The sequence below is a fragment of the Aythya fuligula genome, chromosome 3 (genome assembly GCF_009819795.1).
Source record: "Aythya fuligula isolate bAytFul2 chromosome 3, bAytFul2.pri, whole genome shotgun sequence".
NCBI lineage: Eukaryota > Metazoa > Chordata > Aves > Anseriformes > Anatidae > Aythya > Aythya fuligula.
This window is the reverse complement of record NC_045561.1, coordinates 16,459,797-16,478,650: the sequence shown is the minus strand read 5'-3', so window position 1 is coordinate 16,478,650 and position 18,854 is coordinate 16,459,797. Positions and strand designations below refer to the sequence as shown.

Below are 18,854 nucleotides of genomic sequence, written 5' to 3'. Positions count from 1 at the left end.
GAGGCAAAGAAGTTGTTGAGTACCTCAGCCTCCTCCATGACTGTTTTTAGCAGTTCTCCCTTCTCATTTATCAGAGGGGGACACTGCCCTTGGCCTTTCTTTTCTGACCAATGTACCTATAGAATTCCTTCTTGTTATTTTTTTTGTATCACTTTCCAATCTCAGTTCCATTTGTGCCTTGGCTTTTGCAGTCCTATCCCTGCACATTCGGAGAGCATCCCTGAACTCTTCCCAGGCCACATGTCCCTGCTTCCACTGCCTGTGCATTTCCTTCTTGCACCTCAGTTTGACCAGCAGGTCCTTGTGCAACCATCTCAGTTTTCTGCCTTCCCTGCTCACTTAAGCAGGGGGATGGAGAGTTCTTGCACTCTAACAAAAACATCCTTAAAGAGCTGCCAGCTCTGTTCAGCTCCTTTGTCCCTAAACACCGTGTTCCATGGGATCTCATCCACTAGGTCTTTAAACAGCTGGAATTTCACTCTTTGGAAGTTCAGGATCCTGACTTTGCTCTTCACTAGCCATGTTCATCGAGATTACAAATTCAGCCAGGGCTGGTCACTGCAGCCTAGAATGCCTCCAGTCTTCACCGCCTTAATGAGTTCATCGGTGAGCACCAGGTCCAGTAACGCTGCTTCTCTGATTGGTTTGTCTAATACCTGGACCAGGAAGTTATCTGCAATGCCCTCAACAACTCAGGAGTCTCCTGGATTGCTTACAGCCTGCTGTGTAGCTTTTCCAGCAGACGTCTGGGTGGTTGAAGTCCCCCATGAGGATGAGTATGCAATCATGGCACTTCTTGTACTTGAAGCAAGAAGGTCTCATCGACAGTTTTCCCTCGATCAGGCAGCCTGTAGTAGACCCCACGAGGAATCATAGGGAATGATGGAACCAACTATATGGAATTACTCTGTCAGGTAGACAGCTTCTAAAGTTGAGTGCTGCTATTCTGGGCTGTGTAAAATCTACTTTCTGAGCCACGTTTCTTTTCAAATTCACCCTGTCATTTAGTCATTGTTCTGTTGTCTGCAGGCTAAAACTGGAGAAGGGAGTTAGTCTTTTAATAAGACAGCAGTTCTCTCAGTCATCAGCCAACAGAAAACAAATAGAACGTCTCATTTATACTGTATCTTAGGGAAATGAAAAAGAAGGTGGACTAATGGCTACCAAACAAGACAGATACGCAAGTACCTTCTTGGCATAACTATGCCTCTACGAAATTAGAGTGGGCTAAAGGTAATTTGTTCAGGATGCCGACAGAATGATAATGGCTGTGATCTCACTGCAATTACAGAACCATGGTGGGATAGCTCAGGTGACTGGAATGCTGTCATAGAGGGCTACATGCTTTCCAGGAAAGAAGGCCAGGAAGGCCAGGTGGTGGAGTTGCTCTTTATGTGAGAGAGCAACTGTAATGCATCAAGCTCTGCCTAGAGGTGGATGAAGAGCAAGTTGAGAGCTTATGGGTAAGGATTAAAGGGCAGGCTACCATGGCTGGTAATGTTGTGCTCAAGATCGATGCATTCCTATGAGCAAGAAGGCAAGCAAAGCGGGCAGGAGACTTGCATGGATGAGCAAGGAGCTCCTGGCAGAATTCAAACAGAAGAAGGAAGTACACAGCATGTGGAAACAGGGACAGACCACTTGGGAAGAATATCAGGACATCATCAAAGTATGCAAGGATGCATTGAAGAAGGCCAAGGCCCGTTTGGAATTAAATCTGGCAGGGGATGTCAAGGACAACAAGACGGGCTTCTTCAAATGTATCAATAGCAAAAGGAAGACTAGGAAAACTGTGGGCCCGCTGCTGAATGGGACAGGTGCCCTGGTAAGGAAGGAGCTGCTGAATGCCTTCTTTGCTTCTGTCTGCTGTGCTAAGACCAGCCCTCAGGAATCTCAGACCCTAGAGACAAGAGCAGAAGTCTGGAGAAAGGAGGACTTTGCTTGGGTTGAAGATGATCAGGTTAGAGATCATCTAAACAAACTTGACACCCACAAATCCGTGGGCCCCAGTGGGATGCACCCATAAGTGCTGAGGGAGCTGGTGGATGTTATTGCTAGGCTACTCTCCATCATCTTTGACAGGTCATGGAGAACAGGAGAGATGCCTGAGGGCTAGAAGAAAGCCAATGTCACTTCAGTCTTCAGACGGGGCAGGAAACTACAGGCCAGTCAGCCTCTCCTCCATTCCTGGAAAGATAATGCAACAGCTCATCGTGGAGGTCATCTCCAAGCACATGGAGGCCAAGAATGTGATCAGGAGTAGTCAGCAAATATTGTTTCGTTCTGTTTAGCTGAATTTCATGAAAAATTTCTCTGTTGTATTTGGGTGTTGTGCTATACAAATTCATTTTTTTTTTTAAGCTCAACTTTTGTCTTTTGAGAAGTAGAATTGATTTTAAAGGCATAAGAAGGTAGAATTAAAGCATGTGAATTGATTGGCATGCCCTGTTCAGTCAGCAGATCCCTTGTGGCTCTGTTTGAGTTTTAGAGCAAAAGAGTTGTACAGTCTTTCATCCATAACACTCATCAAGAACTTCAACTTCTGCAGCTTGTACTCATGTGAAACCCACATTGAAGCCCCTTGAGTATTTGTTTGCAAGAAGAGTGGAGGGCTTATTTGTGTTGGAAAAAGCAATGCCATTTTTATTGCAGTCAGTTTAGTCTATTTAGAACCCAAAAGTGTAATAGGCAGTTTGCAGAATAAGTAAAGAAGAAATGGCTTCTTTTCATCAGAAATGTCATTTTGAAGCCGATCACAGTGCAGTCACACAGTAAAAATAGCAAACTGTGAAAGAAGAGACGAGGCACTGGAATTACAGTTTGTTATTGTGGGCAAAATATTTTGTTTATAGATGCATGTTCATTAAGGGTCTCCGTTGATATGACTGAAGCTCCTCTTTGTTTTCTTGTGTCTCTCAATCCTGCCAGCTGTCTGTTGGACTTTTTGGTGCACAGACTTTCTTAAGCAGTACCTACCTCACTGGCCTTCAACAAGACCTCAAAAATCCTCTTCTTCATTAAAACACACCATCTTCTCACAATTTATCTTACTTATATTATCTTTGGATCAAGCTCATGATTCTCTGAGCACCAGAGTTATGACGCGAGCACACTACACTGACATTATGGCAGCCTTTATATTGTGAGCTTAGTCCTGGCACAGGAGACAGGAGGAGGACTATACCAAGTAGGTGTTTTACATTTTTTCTCCTGTGATTTTCTAGTTCTTCAGGGGAATAAGTCACCATACGTGCTCCTTGTTTAAGATGGTGTCTGACATTACTGAACAGTGAGTTGCTGCAGTATGCAATCTGTTCCAGGCATGTTTCAAGTACTTGTGTGTCAGAGTATTGTTAGACTTCTTAATTTTTAAGCTTTTAGCCTGCTGAGTGTAATCAAATAACCACACTCAAGAGCAAAGTGGTAAGGAGGGACAAAGCATTCACCTTCCTTTCTCAACTTCCTCTTAGCTGTTGTGCACACTGGGAAGTATTGAAAAGACATTCTGCCTCTCTGTTTTTATTGACAGAACCAGCTTCATCTTGGCTTTCCCTTTAGGTGTGTCTTTCTTGCTCATGATGATGGAAATTTCTCCCATTTTCTAGTCTCAGAACAGAGATCTCAAAAGCAACTTGCCCTTTGCCTTTTGTCAGCAGTAAACGAGAAGATGCATGTTGGCTAATCATTTGTGCAAGGCTGAATTATTAAAACATTTTTGTCCTTCTCTAGGAAATATTTTAATTTTGGATTGAATTTTACGTTTTTAATTAACTAACTACTTTTCTCAGTTCGGTGCTTTTCAACTGGGAGTGAACACTGCTGAGTCATTTAGGAATTGGAATGTAACAGCATCTGGCTCTAGCTCCCATTACAGCAGGCAGTACCTGGAGCTTTAAGTATTTTCTTCCTTCTGACTTCTTTCTTTTGAAAAATGGGCTGTAAAATTCTTTGTGAGGAAAAACTTCTTTTATTGTTGTATATCTGAAGAAAGTAGCGTGTTGGGATTCAGCTTTCCGTATGTGCTTGTTAGAGATTATCAGAATTTAAACCGAGTAATAATAGTGGTTATTTTTCAGTTGAATGGTGTTCCTTTTGACTTCAGCTCACACGCTGTGTTCTAGGGATTCAAACAGGGGACACCTATAAAAGAGCTGCATGAAGGTCACCTCTTGGGGACTGCTGCTCCTTTGTGTAAAACTTCAGGGTTGCTCTGAGGGAATAGGTAAATTAGTAGGGAATATTCCTGGAACTGGAGTGTGAGAAAAGGGATGACTGCTCTTTTCGAACTTCAAGTTGCATTTCTATAGCACTGCTGCAGTTCCCAAATATCGTAGTAAATACTGTTTGCTTGAAGGACGTGGTTTTATATGATTGACGTCTTTGATTTTAAGAGAAATGAAATTTGTCTGATGCTTGACTGAGAGAACAAAATTGGTCTTTATTTTGCTTGGATCAGTTCTTAGACCTTTCTCCTTATATTGCAGAAATTAAGAGTACTTGAATAGGAGTTAATCTTAAGGACCTTTGACTTGCAGATTTCTGCTCTGATACCTATTTTGGCCACATGTTGTTTTCATTTGTTTAATCTGTCTGTTTTAGCTTGTCCATTTGTGAAATGTATTACATGACCACAAAAATTACTATGAATTCATTAGAGTTTCTGAATTACTCCTGCATCCAACCAAACAAGCTCACATACCTGCTAAGCTTTAGGAGTGAAATCCTGATTCTAATTAAGCCAGTAGCAAGAACTCTAATTGACTTCAAAAGAGGTAAGATATCATCCAATTACCATAATTAGATTGTTAAGAATTGTTCAGCTCCAAATTTTGTAATAATTCAAAGGCTGTTACCTTCATGAATTTTAAGTCAGATGTAAGTTTGGCATGTTGCCAATCTTCTGGTGGTTATGTAGTCACGTTGCGTTCACGTTGCGTTCTGGAGACTATTCATATTATTACTGTTCAGCACATTTTAGAGGCTTGATGAAGCAATTAGAAAACCTGTGTAAGTAAACCTAGAAAAAGTTTTCCAGTATCTTTTCTCAGTGTCACTCAGCTAATGCCCAGTTCTTCCATGGCTTTTACCAATTGCTGAGTTCCTGCTGTGAGAGTTCTGCTTGAATAATTAATTTAGAAGCTGAGTGTAAAATGAAGAATCTGAAGCTCTGTGGGATGTTTTGTGGTACTGTGGAAGTACTCTCTCCAGTCAGCATCTCCAAAGAACATAAAACTTGATTTATTTTTTTTTCTACTGTACAGTCCCCAACAGACGTTGACTGTTAATAGTTTTTACAGTTCTAATTTAATCTGGTAGAGTATTGAACTTGTATGTGAAAGGTAATAAAATCATTTTAGTAGGAAGATGGAGTTTATGTGCAGAATAACAATCTATCAGTTTTGCAAAGGGTTGTTAAATTCCTGCTTTATAACTGTGATCAGATTAAGTCAGCCTAGCTGTGTTATGACCCTTGCTTTCCCAGAAAATAAGTTAAACTAACAAAACTATGGTCTTTGGTTATTAGGGGAGAAATCTGCTTGAATTGGCATAAGGACACTTTAATTCGTCCCAGGTGTCTGCATGTCTCCTCTGTGTGTGTTATTGGCTTGGGTGTGTTGCTAAAAATAATTTTCAAATACTGTGAACCTCCCAGTTCATTAATTGTAATACATGCCACTTCTGTAACTGATTTTTATGTCCCATCATTTAATGGGACATTATGTCCTCATTTGATGTATTTTTTTTTAGTTTTACTCGAGTGTGTGGTATCTGGGACACAAGAACATCCCATGCATGAAATCCTAGACCTCATGTGCAAATTGAGAAGTTTCACCTGTATGTTTGCCTCAGGAGAGCTGGTTGGCACTTTCTGGAGAACCTTCCATTGTAACTTCTCGAGCTGTCATTTCTTTGGGTTGCAGCCATCTTTGCTAGACAGCTGCTTCAGAAAGTTCAAATGATGCGTTAGGGTGCGCTGACCTCACTTAGCATCATGAAGTTATTTCACAGAACATTGCTCTGTACTGCATTTGCCCTGAAGATTGACAAGGAAGGATTTAGGAGATGAGCAGTTAACAGGTTGCATTCAAAGTTATTTGGGTGATGAGTAGCTTTTGAAAGAGTTAGCAATATGACAGTAAATTTGCCCAGTTCCAAGGGCCTAATGATAGCTCTTTCTTTTAAATATCTCAGGATTGCCTCGGCATTCATTGGAATGTTTCAGTTGTTTTCTGCATCCGTTTCAGACAAGGATATTGGGTCAAAGATTGGTATTTGTCATTGGTGTGTTTTGAGTTGTAGTCTTACCTGTCTATACCCCTTTGTTTGTAAAAATAGAATCATAGAAATAGAACTATTAAGGTTGGAAAAGACCTTCAAGATCATCTGGTCCAACCATCACCCTACGACCACTGTCACCCACTAAACCATGTCCCTGAACACCACGTCCAGGCTTTCCTTGAACACCCCCAGGGACGGTGACTCCACCACCTCCCTAGACAACCCATTCCGATGCCTGACTGCTCTTTCAGAGAAGAAATGTCTCCTCATTGCCAACCTGAACCTCCCCATGCCATGAGGAGGTTCAATGCCATGCATTGAGGCCGTGTTTGGACAGGTGTTTTATTGATAGTGTGTCTGTATATGTATGTGGTGCATTAGCAACATTTTACTTTTTTTTTTTTTTTTACATATATCTCACGTTACTTTATTAGTCCTGACCAGTGCAACTTGAAGGTGTCTCATCACCTTCTGAAAAACATCTTGCTACAAAGCTGATCAACCATCCTTCTTCCCTTTTGGTGATATGAATGTTAGAAAGTTGCAAAAAAAGCTTCCAAAGTATCAACCAACCTTTTTTTTTTTTTTTTGAAAGATATATTAATTTGTCTTGCAATATTCCTTTTATGTCCATTGTGATAATTTCCTGTTGTGTGAGTCAGTGCAGCCAGGCAGCAGGAGCAGCCACAGACTGGTGGCTAAAATGCCAAGCATAGATGATTCTTGTTACCTCACCAACCAGGGGATCCCCAACACAACACCTGAGCAGAGGCACACAAGTGGGGATGCAGGAACTGCTAAGCAGGGTCCATGCCAGGAGATCACCGACCTGCTGGTTTCTCCTGTTTTTATCGAGGGTTCACATAGGTGCAGTTATTACCACCATGCCGTGATCCTCACGGTGCTTTTTTGATCTTCTCTATACCAAGGCTGGGAGCTCAAGCACGTCTGACAGGGCACCTCTGAGTCCACCAAACACCTGTGTTACCTATTTACAGATGTGCTACTTGCCTAACAGCCAGAGCACAAACAGCAGCAGGCATCATTTATATTTTTCTATATTTGTACTCCCCAGACGCATTCCCAGATGCAAGATCACTTGAGCATATTTACAGTCCTCCTTGTCAGTCTTCTGTTCTCATCCCATCCTTCTCACCAACCTTCCATTTTTAACCCATTCCTCCCAACACCCGTCCTTAAGTGTAGATACATTTTAATTTGTATTTGTCTGAAGTGACAGCAAATTGCCAGAGACTTTATCAGATGCAACATGTTGAGGATAAGGAAAACTTGCTTTATGACTGCAAATATTAAAAAGTTAGGAATAAAATATTATTAGGAGATGAGTACTGTTGGTAAATTTCTTCTACAGCTTGTGAGGGTTTAGGGAGAATGTGGAAAATAAAGTATTTGACATTTGGACCAGTAGTTTCTGAAACAACACAAAGCAATATCGGGTAGTAAGGTTTATGTCATATAGTTCAAATACAGATATATTTGATGCAAAAGGCTGAATGCTGTTCCCTCTGCAATTTCTTGGTACCGTGTGATCATGACGAATGAGCTCATGAGCCAGGGAACGCTAAGTGGCTGGGTCTGTGGCTGTGTATCTAGTTATCTAGTTAATTTGTGATTATTTTAACTGCATCTCTTCAATAGCAGCACTGCACTGTGCAGCCAGAGTCCAATTTAAAACCTGTAATGGAAGAATCCTGAAATGACTCATTGGTGAGCATCTTCTGGAAATGAATAGGCCATTCGGAGTCCTGATTTTAGCAATTATAAGGTCCATGCTGTGCCATACACTGTCAAATACAGGTCCTGTCAACATACCCATGTTGATCAGTTGGGAAGAAACAGAAAGATAAGAGCTGGATTTTGTGCTGTGGCATCCTGTGTTTAACCACTCTTTAATGTGAGCAGTAGAACGTGACACTGTGTGGTGTCATGCACCATGCCGTGCACCATGAAGTGCCTTCATGTCATGCACCACGAAATGGCCTTTCATTTCAGCTTATATTCCCTGATAACAAAAAATACCCTGATATATTTTATATATATATATATATTTTATATATATGTTATATATATATATATGTTTTATATATATATGTATGTTATATATGTATATGTTATATATATATAAAATATACCCTGATAATAAAATAGCAGCAGAAGTTTGTTTGAAACCACGGTGCTTTTTCTAGCTATTCATCCAGGAAGATCCCAAGAGCCTTGTTAGAGTCGTGAGCTAATAAGAGAAAATAAGTGTAAAGAAATTATAGTTGGAATCTTCTGGTCTTAAGGATCTACACAGAGATCTCAGAGCTTGCCGCACAGTTTCCCTTCCATCAGGGGGAAATACAAAATGAATAATCAAGTGACCACACACTGTCCAATTTTGCCAGAAAGTTGGGATGAAACAGAATATTCTTCTCTCTCTCGGTGCGGATAGGGAATCGATGTCCGTATGTACTTTTAGCTCTTTCTAAGTAGCTTTCTGTAGTCTGATCCTGGAAGTTGTGCTTGTATTGATCCCGTGGGAGGCTGTCGCGTGGAGCAGAGGCAAGCAGTGACTGAAAGACTGTGTCTGTGAGGGAAGGGATGAGTATGAGGATGTGTGTTCAAAATATATCATTTCTCTCTTCAGACACTTTAATTTTTCCTTTGTGGGTTTCACGCCATTGATTCCACTAGCATAAGTCCTGCCAACTGTGATGAGACAGGACTTGGGCCTCTGTCAGCCATTTGTTGTGTTTGTGTGTGAGCGTGTTTGTGTATGTGGTTGCCTGACAGACACGTTGCGTGTGCATCAGAGAGAGGAAATTCATAAAATTGCCTTGGTCTGAATTGGTGTTTTGAGTCTACTGCATATATGCTAAAGACTTTGTGTGATGTTAACACATACTACATGTGTCAGGTTTAGTTACTACAGGAACTCACCAGTTTGCTCAGTAATAACTAGATCCTGTAGCTTGTGAGGAGGAATCTTCAAATTATCTTTGGTAACAAAACTTGTGCTTTTTCTCTGTTTCTTATCAAGTCCCTCTCATTTTAACTTTGAGAACAGCCCCGGTTAATACCAGAGCCAGATGCAGCTCTGATACTTTCCTTGGCATTTATGAATTAGGCCAGTGGTAAGAGCAAAAAGAGAGCACCAGAGCACACAGTATTGCCACCCGTGAAACGTCTGAACTTTCAAAAGCAGGAGCAAAGTTATATTTATGCTCTTTCTCTCTCTGCCTCCACAGAAGTATAAACCTAGATTTCTAACAAGACTGTGTACCACTGGTGAGGGCAATACTGCATAACAGCTACATCCTTTGGAGTGATTTTCTAAGCCTCGTTTCAAAGCAGTGTGTTGTGGGTCTGTTCCTAACGTGCTGTCCAAGTGTGGCTGGGTAGCCTCCACCGTGGCAAATTTGTTTTCCTTTTAGCAATGTAATTTAACAGGTAGAGCTGTCCTTGTGATGATTAATAAGCCACATTTGCCCAGAGCGAGCCCTGTAAATAAAAGTAGCCAAACCAAAGGGGGTTAGGAACTAACACATTTGCTCTAGTAGCTAGCCATGTTTTCCACTAGGTCTCGCTGAGGTTTCAAATCTTTCCCCAGGTGAGGGTGTAAAAAAGCATACACTTCTTTATTCAGAACCACTACAGGAAAAAAAGAAAAAAAAAAGGGGAACGTGAGCTTTCTTTTTGTTTCTTTGTTGTATTAGAAATCTCACTCCCTGTTGCAAGGCAGTAAGATGAGAAAATGGCTCTCGCACCTGCCAAGCTACCATCAGCAATTATTGCAACGCTTAGCGGGTTTCTGCCACCAGCCGAAGTCTCTTTGCTCCCTTTCATGTCAGAGATTTCAGTGTTCTTGTGGGGATGGTACAATTAAAACCACAAGATTTAGTGCTCTAATTCTCTTTTGTTTGCAACAAAAGGGAGAGACGTGGAAGTATGATATATAAGGCTGAGTTTCTGTTTTTGTTTTACTGACCAGCAAAAATAGTGTGTATATGAAACTGTAACAATGACAGAGTTTGTTTAAATTCATCAAGCCATTCCTTTAATAGCTGGATTAAAGGCTACCATTTCAATTAAAAGAATCTTGCTAATAAAAAAGTGTAGCACCTTCATTTCACTCATCTCTGTTTACAAACCTTGACGCCTGAGAAGGCTGTACTTTATGTATTCCTGTCTATTTCTTTCAGTACAAATATTTTCTAGTTTTAGATATGTCATTAATGTGATGCAATGCCAAGGACACTGTTTTTTGACAAGTTTGTCAAAAATGCTCCCTATGATAAGTGTGGGAGGGAAGTATGGAGGTTGACAGGAATCCGTGTTTCATTCTGGATCTTCGTCTTATACCTCTATGGGACCTGAGGTAAATTAATAACTCAGATTTTTTCAGAGGGGACATCTGTGACCATGGGTGCAGTTCCCCTGTTGTAAACTGGCATCTGGCAGTGAGCTACTAAAATCTGAGCTCATCACCCTCAGTTCAGTGGAAATGGGAAATTCTGAAGGGCAACTCACCAGGTCCATTTTAGGATGAGATGAACTGTCATGGGAGCTGAGAATGTCTGTTTTGCAAAAGCATTGTGATCCACAGCTTAGACACCAAGGTGAAGGTGAGAAGGATCCACTCACGGCTCCACAGGGTTTCTTAGACATTCTGGGCAGCAGCAGAGACTTGGGTTATACCTGCTCAGCCACTTTGAAAATGATTCCTTTGAAGTTTCAACCTCAGTATTTAAAAAACAAAACAAAAACAAACAAACAAACAAATTGCTGCTCCTGTTAAAATTCATGCTTACTTAAAAACAGATTACAGCCTCTTGGGCCTCAGTTTCTCCCTTTGTGAAATTAAACTGTTGATAAGATCTGTATATTTTAAGTAGTAACAGACAGGCTTTTTTAATGGGTGCTGCAGGAAGTGAAATCCTCTTTAATGATAATCTGATCAGTCTTGCTAGAATCCGTGGAATTTATTTTTTTTTTCTTGCTTTAAGGGTCGGTCCCTTTCATTTACCTAGCTGACTTTTCACTTACCTGGCTAAACATCCCAGTGTGCTGGCTCTGTGGGAAAATTGGTAAACTGGTCATCTGCCAAAGGGGAGTAATTTGACTTACCTGAAATGAACAACAGAGTAATGAAAATGCATTGCCTTTGTCCAACAGGATAAGCCTCAAATTGTACTGAAATAGAATTATGCTAGGGGAGTCAACATGCTGGATAATAATGAAGTTTAATGTGGATTAGCTGCACATAAAATGGATGTGTTAGAATGAATTGCTGAAGAAATAAAATGATGTCAGGCTTTTATCCTGACTCTTATGGCTTAAGAATGCTGCTCTCTTCTGTTTATAGGAGATCAAAGCTAGAGCTATTGAATGTGTTCTTTATTTGGCTGAGAAAAACAGATACAAAAATTTAATAAATACTTGACCTGTCAAATCAGGATGCCACTGGACCAAGGCCATAATATTTGGCTCTGGACCACACCTGAGAAGTTGCAGAGATGGGAATAAAGTCCAGGAAGTAATAGTACATTAAAACAAGAATCCAGACTTCTTTAATGTCTTGCCTGGGCTTAAATTTGGAAATCCCTTGGTTGACTGATTGATTTTTATAGTTGCTGTTCCTTGTTTTTCCCTCCAGTAATATTTGTAGCTTTTTTCACTTTGTGCCTTTTCTTCTGGTAGTTAAATCTAGGGAGTTTCCAAACTAGGTGGCAACAATAATCTTAGAATGAGTGGGAAGTACAGAAGGGCTGCTGAGTGAGTTGTGGCCTAAAAATGACAAGTATTAATCCGTATGCTGAGACTTTTTTGTATAATTTGTTTTTTCCTTAAAGATTTCCTGTTACTTCATCTGTCCTAGGTTCATTCCTGTTCCTCAATGAATCCAGGAGTCCAAGCCCTGTCATCCTGAGCCCTTGGCTGAGAAGCAGCAACAACCAATGCATAGTTCAAGTGGCTGTTTATAATTTTTTCCAGCAACATGGAGAATATATTGCTCGGGTCCTTCCCATTGATGAAAGCAGCAGTGAAATCTTGTCAGTGCAGAATCCAGAGAAACATGGGTAAGTCTCATCCTCTCACTTGACTCATAACTTGATCGAGAAGAAGCACAGTTGCACAGCAATACAACCACAAGCAGGACACCACACTGAGTAGATGCATGGGTCTCAGTTATTGTAGAAGCTGGTGATTGCTTATTTGATTATTTAAAGCATCAGCAAACTACTGGATCCGTGGAACAGTGAGTCTCTAAGTTGACATCACCTTTATTCTCAGTGCTTGCAAATACTAATTTGCTCTGATTCCTTTTTACTTCTTCCTTACCCAAGTGTACTTTTGGGGCTGGAATATTACCGAGTCTTTAGAGTTCTGTGCATCTGCATGAGTTCTAAGTTTTGTCTTGCATTTGTATTTTTTAAATGGAGTCTCTTGTCACTAAAGCAGTTCAGAGCTACTGCCAGTGGAGGAAAGCTTTTCATCTTTAAAGGGTGAAACTGTGTGAAATGTTTTATCCTCTTGGCACAATTAATCTTACTTGTTGATGATGTTTTAATTTGCCAGAATTCCCATGTTAGTTAGACTTTAACATTCCCATGTTAGTTCAGACTTTAGTTAGTGGCAAAACAGTAGGAGCCATAGCTGAACATAGTACATATTTTTAAACACTAGAGTAGGGGAGTGCTTCAGAACTGAATTTGGATTTATATGAGGCTAATGTTGTCCCTGTTGTATGTACTGATTTTTTTATTATTATTATTTTGTGTTTTGTTTTTGTTTTTGTTTTCTGTCACAGAATGTGTATTAAGAAGCATAATTTTTACTGAGAGCTCCAAATGGTTTTTGTTTTGATGTGATAGATTTGAGAGTTTCTAATAGCAAGTCCTACTGGCTTGTGCTTGAAATAAGATGTGATTATCTGATTACTATCTATAGCAAATTCTATATTTTCCAGCAGCAAAAGAAGAATCTGCAGTTAAAATGCTGACAGGTGATGACCTAAGTCATAGAAACAGTTTGAATAGAAGTAATTTTCATATAACACATGGCCTATAAATGTGAGCAGGAGAGCTTGTGTATGGAACTAAATTGTACTTAGTTCCAGCAATATCATCCAAATTGTAAATTACTGTTGACGTCTGGGGAAAGGTAATTAGGGGAGCTGCAGCAGCTGTCTTTTTCCTTAGCTCTTTGAAAATGCTGTGCTGTATGTCACAGCTAATAACAGTGCTTTGTGCAAAGTTCCTCCTGCATTGGCAATGCCATTGCTCCTTGGCATTTGCAGGGAATACTGCTGAGCGTAAAGTGCTTTGCTCTGCTGCATGGAGGAGCTCTAGCTCACATCTGGAGCACAGGCAAGTGCCAAACGTAAGGAGCCCTGAAGGGAAGAGAAAGATCACTGACTACAATAACAAATGCACACTTTTGCCATCTGCTGGAGACAATACAGGCTATGCAGCTGTGCACTGCAGATGGCAGAAAGAGATTGTCGCCACAGAAAGGTTGTCTATGCCTTTAGAGAAGGTGGGTTTGGTTAGAGCTTGCCTGTCCCATTCACTTAGAAACCTACAGCTTGCAACATAACAACGTTTCCATGGCACATAGTGTAGTAAGGACATGCCTGGGGCTTTCACCATTCTGTATTGTTGAATCCTTGGTAGCCTGCACTATTAAAATTCTCTGGTTAGTTCATTTATTCTCCTCATCACTGTGAAAGGCAGTAGCTCTTACCCAGCTCAGCAAGGAAGAAAGTCTCTGGTATTGTGCCCACGGAAAGGTTAACAAAATGACAGTTAAGTTCCTACCCACCAGACTGCAGCCACAGATGGCAGGCTAACAGTTTGTTATTACTTGTTATTATTTTTTGACCTTAATTCCAGAACTGATAAGTGCTCCTGTGCCCTTTAGTTGGAGGAATTAGATTAGATGATCTAAGCTCTGATAATAAAACATGCAAATCTTACTTTTGTAAAAATCTTTTCTTTAAGTAGGAAGCAAGAACAGCTGATCAGAAGTTAAGAATAATACAATAAACTTCTTAAATCAATTAGTAATCCTATAGTTTACTCTTTCTAATACTATGTGTTAGAACATGAAAAAAAAATGGTGCTGTTTTGTGATAAATTCTTTGACAAAATTCTGTAAGCTCTGAGTGGAAGATAGCTGATAAGCCTGTGCTAGAAATGAAAACACCTTGAAGTTTTACAGGTGACACTTCTTTGATTCAATGCACTTTACACACTGTTTTGCAAATAAGAGCTGGAAGGTATGTGTGGTTGTGAGTCCATACCATTCCTGAAAATCAGGCTTACAGCAGGAAAAGCATGTTTTATCGAAACAACTGCAGTTGAGGGGTGCAGTAAATTAATTCCAGGGTGGATTTTATCATATCTTGAACTATGCACTGTGTCAGTATCTTTTTTTCCCCCTTTTTTTTAAACCTCATAACCTGAATTACACATATTAATATCTTACAAGGTCTTCACACTTATGTATATTTACAAGAGGAAAAAAGTAGATGCTATCAGGTAGTTCTATTTCATTTGGCATGAAACCAGCCAAGCAAGGGTTTTGGTTGGCAACATATTGAACCAGTCTTAAGCAGAATATCTATAAAGCCTTGAAACTTTATTAGGAAAATAGAAACAGCATAGCACCAAGTATTTATTTTTTACAAGGGTTCAATCATCCTGTCCTTGTGAGCAGAATACACATTTTTGTTGCAATGGATAAAGAGCTAGCGATGTTCTTTTTGCTCTTATGGTCTCACTTGGTCTGAAAAAAATAGCTCAAGCCTGTGGACTCAGTGGTACAAATTCCATCATGAAGCCTAGACGGTACAGAAATAGTTATTTAGAGGATGCATATTTGTTTTATTTTGTTACTTGACATATTTCACTACACATGCTTTATTTTGCTTAGATAATTTTGCAAGATAATTTAGATATTTTGCAAGATAATTTAAGATGTGTTACATAGTACTAGGATAGGGCAGATGGAACAGACACCAGGAAGAATATGTCAGAAGTGTTACCAGCAAGTGGTTCCCGAGTGATGAAACAGCAGAGGTTGGCAAAGGGATTCTTGTTTTGTATTATCCAGAAATTTTGCTAAATAACTTTTCTACATAATATTTGTAACAATCCTCACTACTCAAAAGATAATTATTCCCGTGTTTATCAATTCAACAGAATTATGTGCCATTCTTCTTCTTGTTGTTATTATTATTATTATTATTTGTTAAAAAGCAAAAAAGTCTTACTCTGTATTTAATCTTACTGGTTTTGGAATACTTTTGGTTAGGCCTTTACTAATTTAGTTCCTAAGCAATCTGTAGGACTACTCTATGGGGAACAACACATTGCTATATTCTGTTAGAATTAGATTTGTTGCACAATAGAGTTTCTAGATGATCTAACTTTGTGGATCTGTTTTTGATATGGGTAGCCTTCCTTAAAGTTCTGTTGTGTTTTACAAGCACATGCAACTGATACAGGGAGAGAATCCATGTACTGCTGTCAATCCATTGTATTGGCAAAAAATTGTTTTAATTCCTGCCATGGAGCATAGCAGTTTCTGATTTATCCCAAATGTCACTAGATGTTGTTACTGTCTTTTTGCTGATTTTCTGCTCCCAGGGTGCTCTCTACAATCCTTTCTTGTTGCTATTTAATTGCATTTTTTGTGCTACTGTAGTTGAGGAGACTGCAAGTATGTGTACATAGCATATGAGTTATTTAGAAAAGCAGAGTTACTGCCACAATTGGAATGTTGGCTTGGAGTGTCTCAGAGCTTGTCAGGCTGTCCCCATGGCCAATGATTTCATTTCACCTGTTAATTATTTTCCTATCTGTTAAATTTGCAATGATAAGGCTAGTAAGCTTATAAATGTGTTTAATGGAATGATGAAAATACAAAGGAAATCTTTTCAACAAGGTCAGAGTTTGTAATGCAGGACTGATTTTTATTTCTTTTGATCTGTGTATTGCAGATAAACTAGAGCCGGACAGGGACAAAAATAGCATCATACATTTTAATTACCATTATTATTTTACATTTCTTCTGGCACTATTAATGGTAAGTTGCGGTATTATATACTGTATATATATACTGAAAGAATCGAGTATATTATATACTGTATATCAAACAAAACTTATTAGTAAGTACGTAGCAAATGACTACATAACTCCAATTTGGTCTTTCATTAGAGAAAATTATTACTAATCCCATAATCAAGTTTTTGGTTTTGGTTTTGTTTTCCAAAATATTAGGTAAAAAGTAGATCTTAATACGGTTCATATGACTGAAGGTAATCTAGGCCTCCCTGAAGAGTGGAGGCAGTGCAGATCCTCAGATCAGCAACCTAATCATAAATACCAGGAGGTCAGACTTGTTCAGACATAGATTCAAAAGATAAGACCTGAGCTGCTGGATTGAGTTCACTTCTTGCATCTGTCCTGCATTTCCTGAATGACCTGGGCACATTACCTATATCTCTCTGAAAAACTTCTGGAAGGGAAAAAAAAGGTATAAAAATATATATATTTGGGGTGCTACATATGAGCACTTAAACTCCTGACTTAGAATTCTGTGCAACTAAAATGTGCTGCAAATTTTTGGAAATATATTTTGATGCCTAAAAAAAAGAGTTTAAATCATTCAGTCCAAACTATACATTTGAGAAATCAGTTAATCCAGAAAATAATCTGGATTTATGGATTCATTAGAAATTAAACTCTCCAGTCTTGGTGACCAGGCACCACTAATCCTTACTTTAAGAGAGGAGCCTTCAACGGTTCTAGACAGAAAATGGTCAGTTAAGGTTTGCCTGTGCTGTTATCTTCTAGCCAACTGTTAGCCCCTTTCAGGCTGGCAAATAAAATGCAAAGAAAAAAAATACAATTTTTGTAACTCTTTCCTTCCTCTTCCCTTTTCAAAATGTACCATCCTTAATACCTTTGAGGAATCAGACCTTTTCAGAACAGATGCTTGTTTTGGGAAACAAGTTTTTCTTCTTCACTTAACAAAACCTTGATTCTTTCAGTATCTCAACTCTAGCTCTGAAGAAAGCTTTCACTCTGTTGATTATGGTATCCTGAGGAGTTAATCTCTAGTTCATTTTCAGTAGATGAGGAGATTTATATCAAAGCCCTTCAGAATGTGTAAGGTGGAATGCTTCAAAGCTTTATGAAACAGTATGAACCTGATCTACAGTTGTCTTCAGATGCAGAAATACTGTTTCCCCATTCCACGTGAGCACTAGATTATGCAGATTAAATTGTCACTTTAGCATTGGAGGAAGGTACATGTCCATATATTTCTCCTTCAAGCTTCTTAGTGGTTTTGCTGCTGAAAAAGTGCTTTATTATTTCTCGAGATGAACCTGGTTCTTTTCTCTTAGATTTTGTGCAGAATTATTAAACTTCTGAGTGTGCCTTCCTTTTGCATGTCAGCTCAAGTACAACAAAGCAGTACCTTCAAACTGCTCCAGAGGGATTTATTGTATTGTCAGTTGAGATTGGACTGTAGCAGTATGTTTCACAGCTTGCTGTCAGACATGTATGTGGAAGCAAAGCGTTTATTACCAAGAAAGATATATTAATATTGTCAGAAAGTGAATTTTGAATGGTATTCAGTACTGTGGTATATTGTGTAGTGAAGCAGCAATATTATGAGACATCTTGAACCAACCAAAAAACACCAAAGTTCAATTACCAGCTATTGCTTATATTTTTTAGCAGTTGATTACAGTCCCAATCAAACAGATCAGAAATCAGCTTGGGGCAATGGTGCTGGAGAGAGTGGGGGAAAAGTGCAGTTATTAGTAACAGTTATCAGGCAGTTTTTAAGTGGCAAAGCTGTCTTGTATTGATGTTGGGTAGGTCTAAATGCAAGTGGAAAGCCAAGTCTATGCAGCCTCTTTCCCGTTACAATTACAGAAAGAGAGGAAAAAAAAATAAAAAAAAAAAAAAAAAAAAAAAAAAAAGCAATTTTAAGTTAAAATAAAAGTAGAAAATAAGGAAAAAAAAATGTCCAACAAATTCCATCCTACTACCAGGGCAGATTACAGCTTGGCAGGGCAGATTGTGTAGAGAATGGAAGATTAGAGGAAAAACGGGCTTATTCTTTAAGGTAAGAATTCAGTTTTATGGATGCATAGTGAAGCACCTTTCTCTGCTGCCTTTCACATACTGCTGAGCACACTATAACAAAGGAGGGCTGAGGTGATGAGCTAGAATGCCCAACGTGCCTTGTACAAGGAGTCCTTGTGGCTTTCCAAATAATTGCAACACCTCTTGGTGACCTAGTCCCAGTCTCTGGGAGCTGCTTCTGTGCTTGAAAGCTGAGACTGTCACATCTGGCCTCATAGAAATGACACCAAACTGGGCATGGTACCAGAGATGGAGCACCCTTGGAAGTGGCTTTTTTGTATATTTGTTCTTTTGAACCCAAATGGGCTTTAATAAAAATAATTTCTTACGTGGCTGAAACAATTTCTTCAGACCAATCTGAACAATGTAATCCTACTTTATACCATCCAAATCCTAAGCACAAAA

The 18,854-nt window shown here is 39.3% G+C and overlaps 1 protein-coding gene across 1 annotated transcript in view; it reads left to right on the top strand.

The window, feature by feature from the left end:
* The window catches only part of LOC116487121 (ALK tyrosine kinase receptor-like), a 223,981-nt gene that overhangs the window by 163,153 nt on the left and 41,974 nt on the right, over positions 1-18,854 (top strand). Inside the window, exon 4 of the mRNA XM_032183736.1 lies at positions 12,161-12,362. Within this exon, the coding sequence (XP_032039627.1) occupies positions 12,161-12,362 (202 nt within the window). The remainder of the gene's footprint in view (positions 1-12,160; positions 12,363-18,854) is intronic.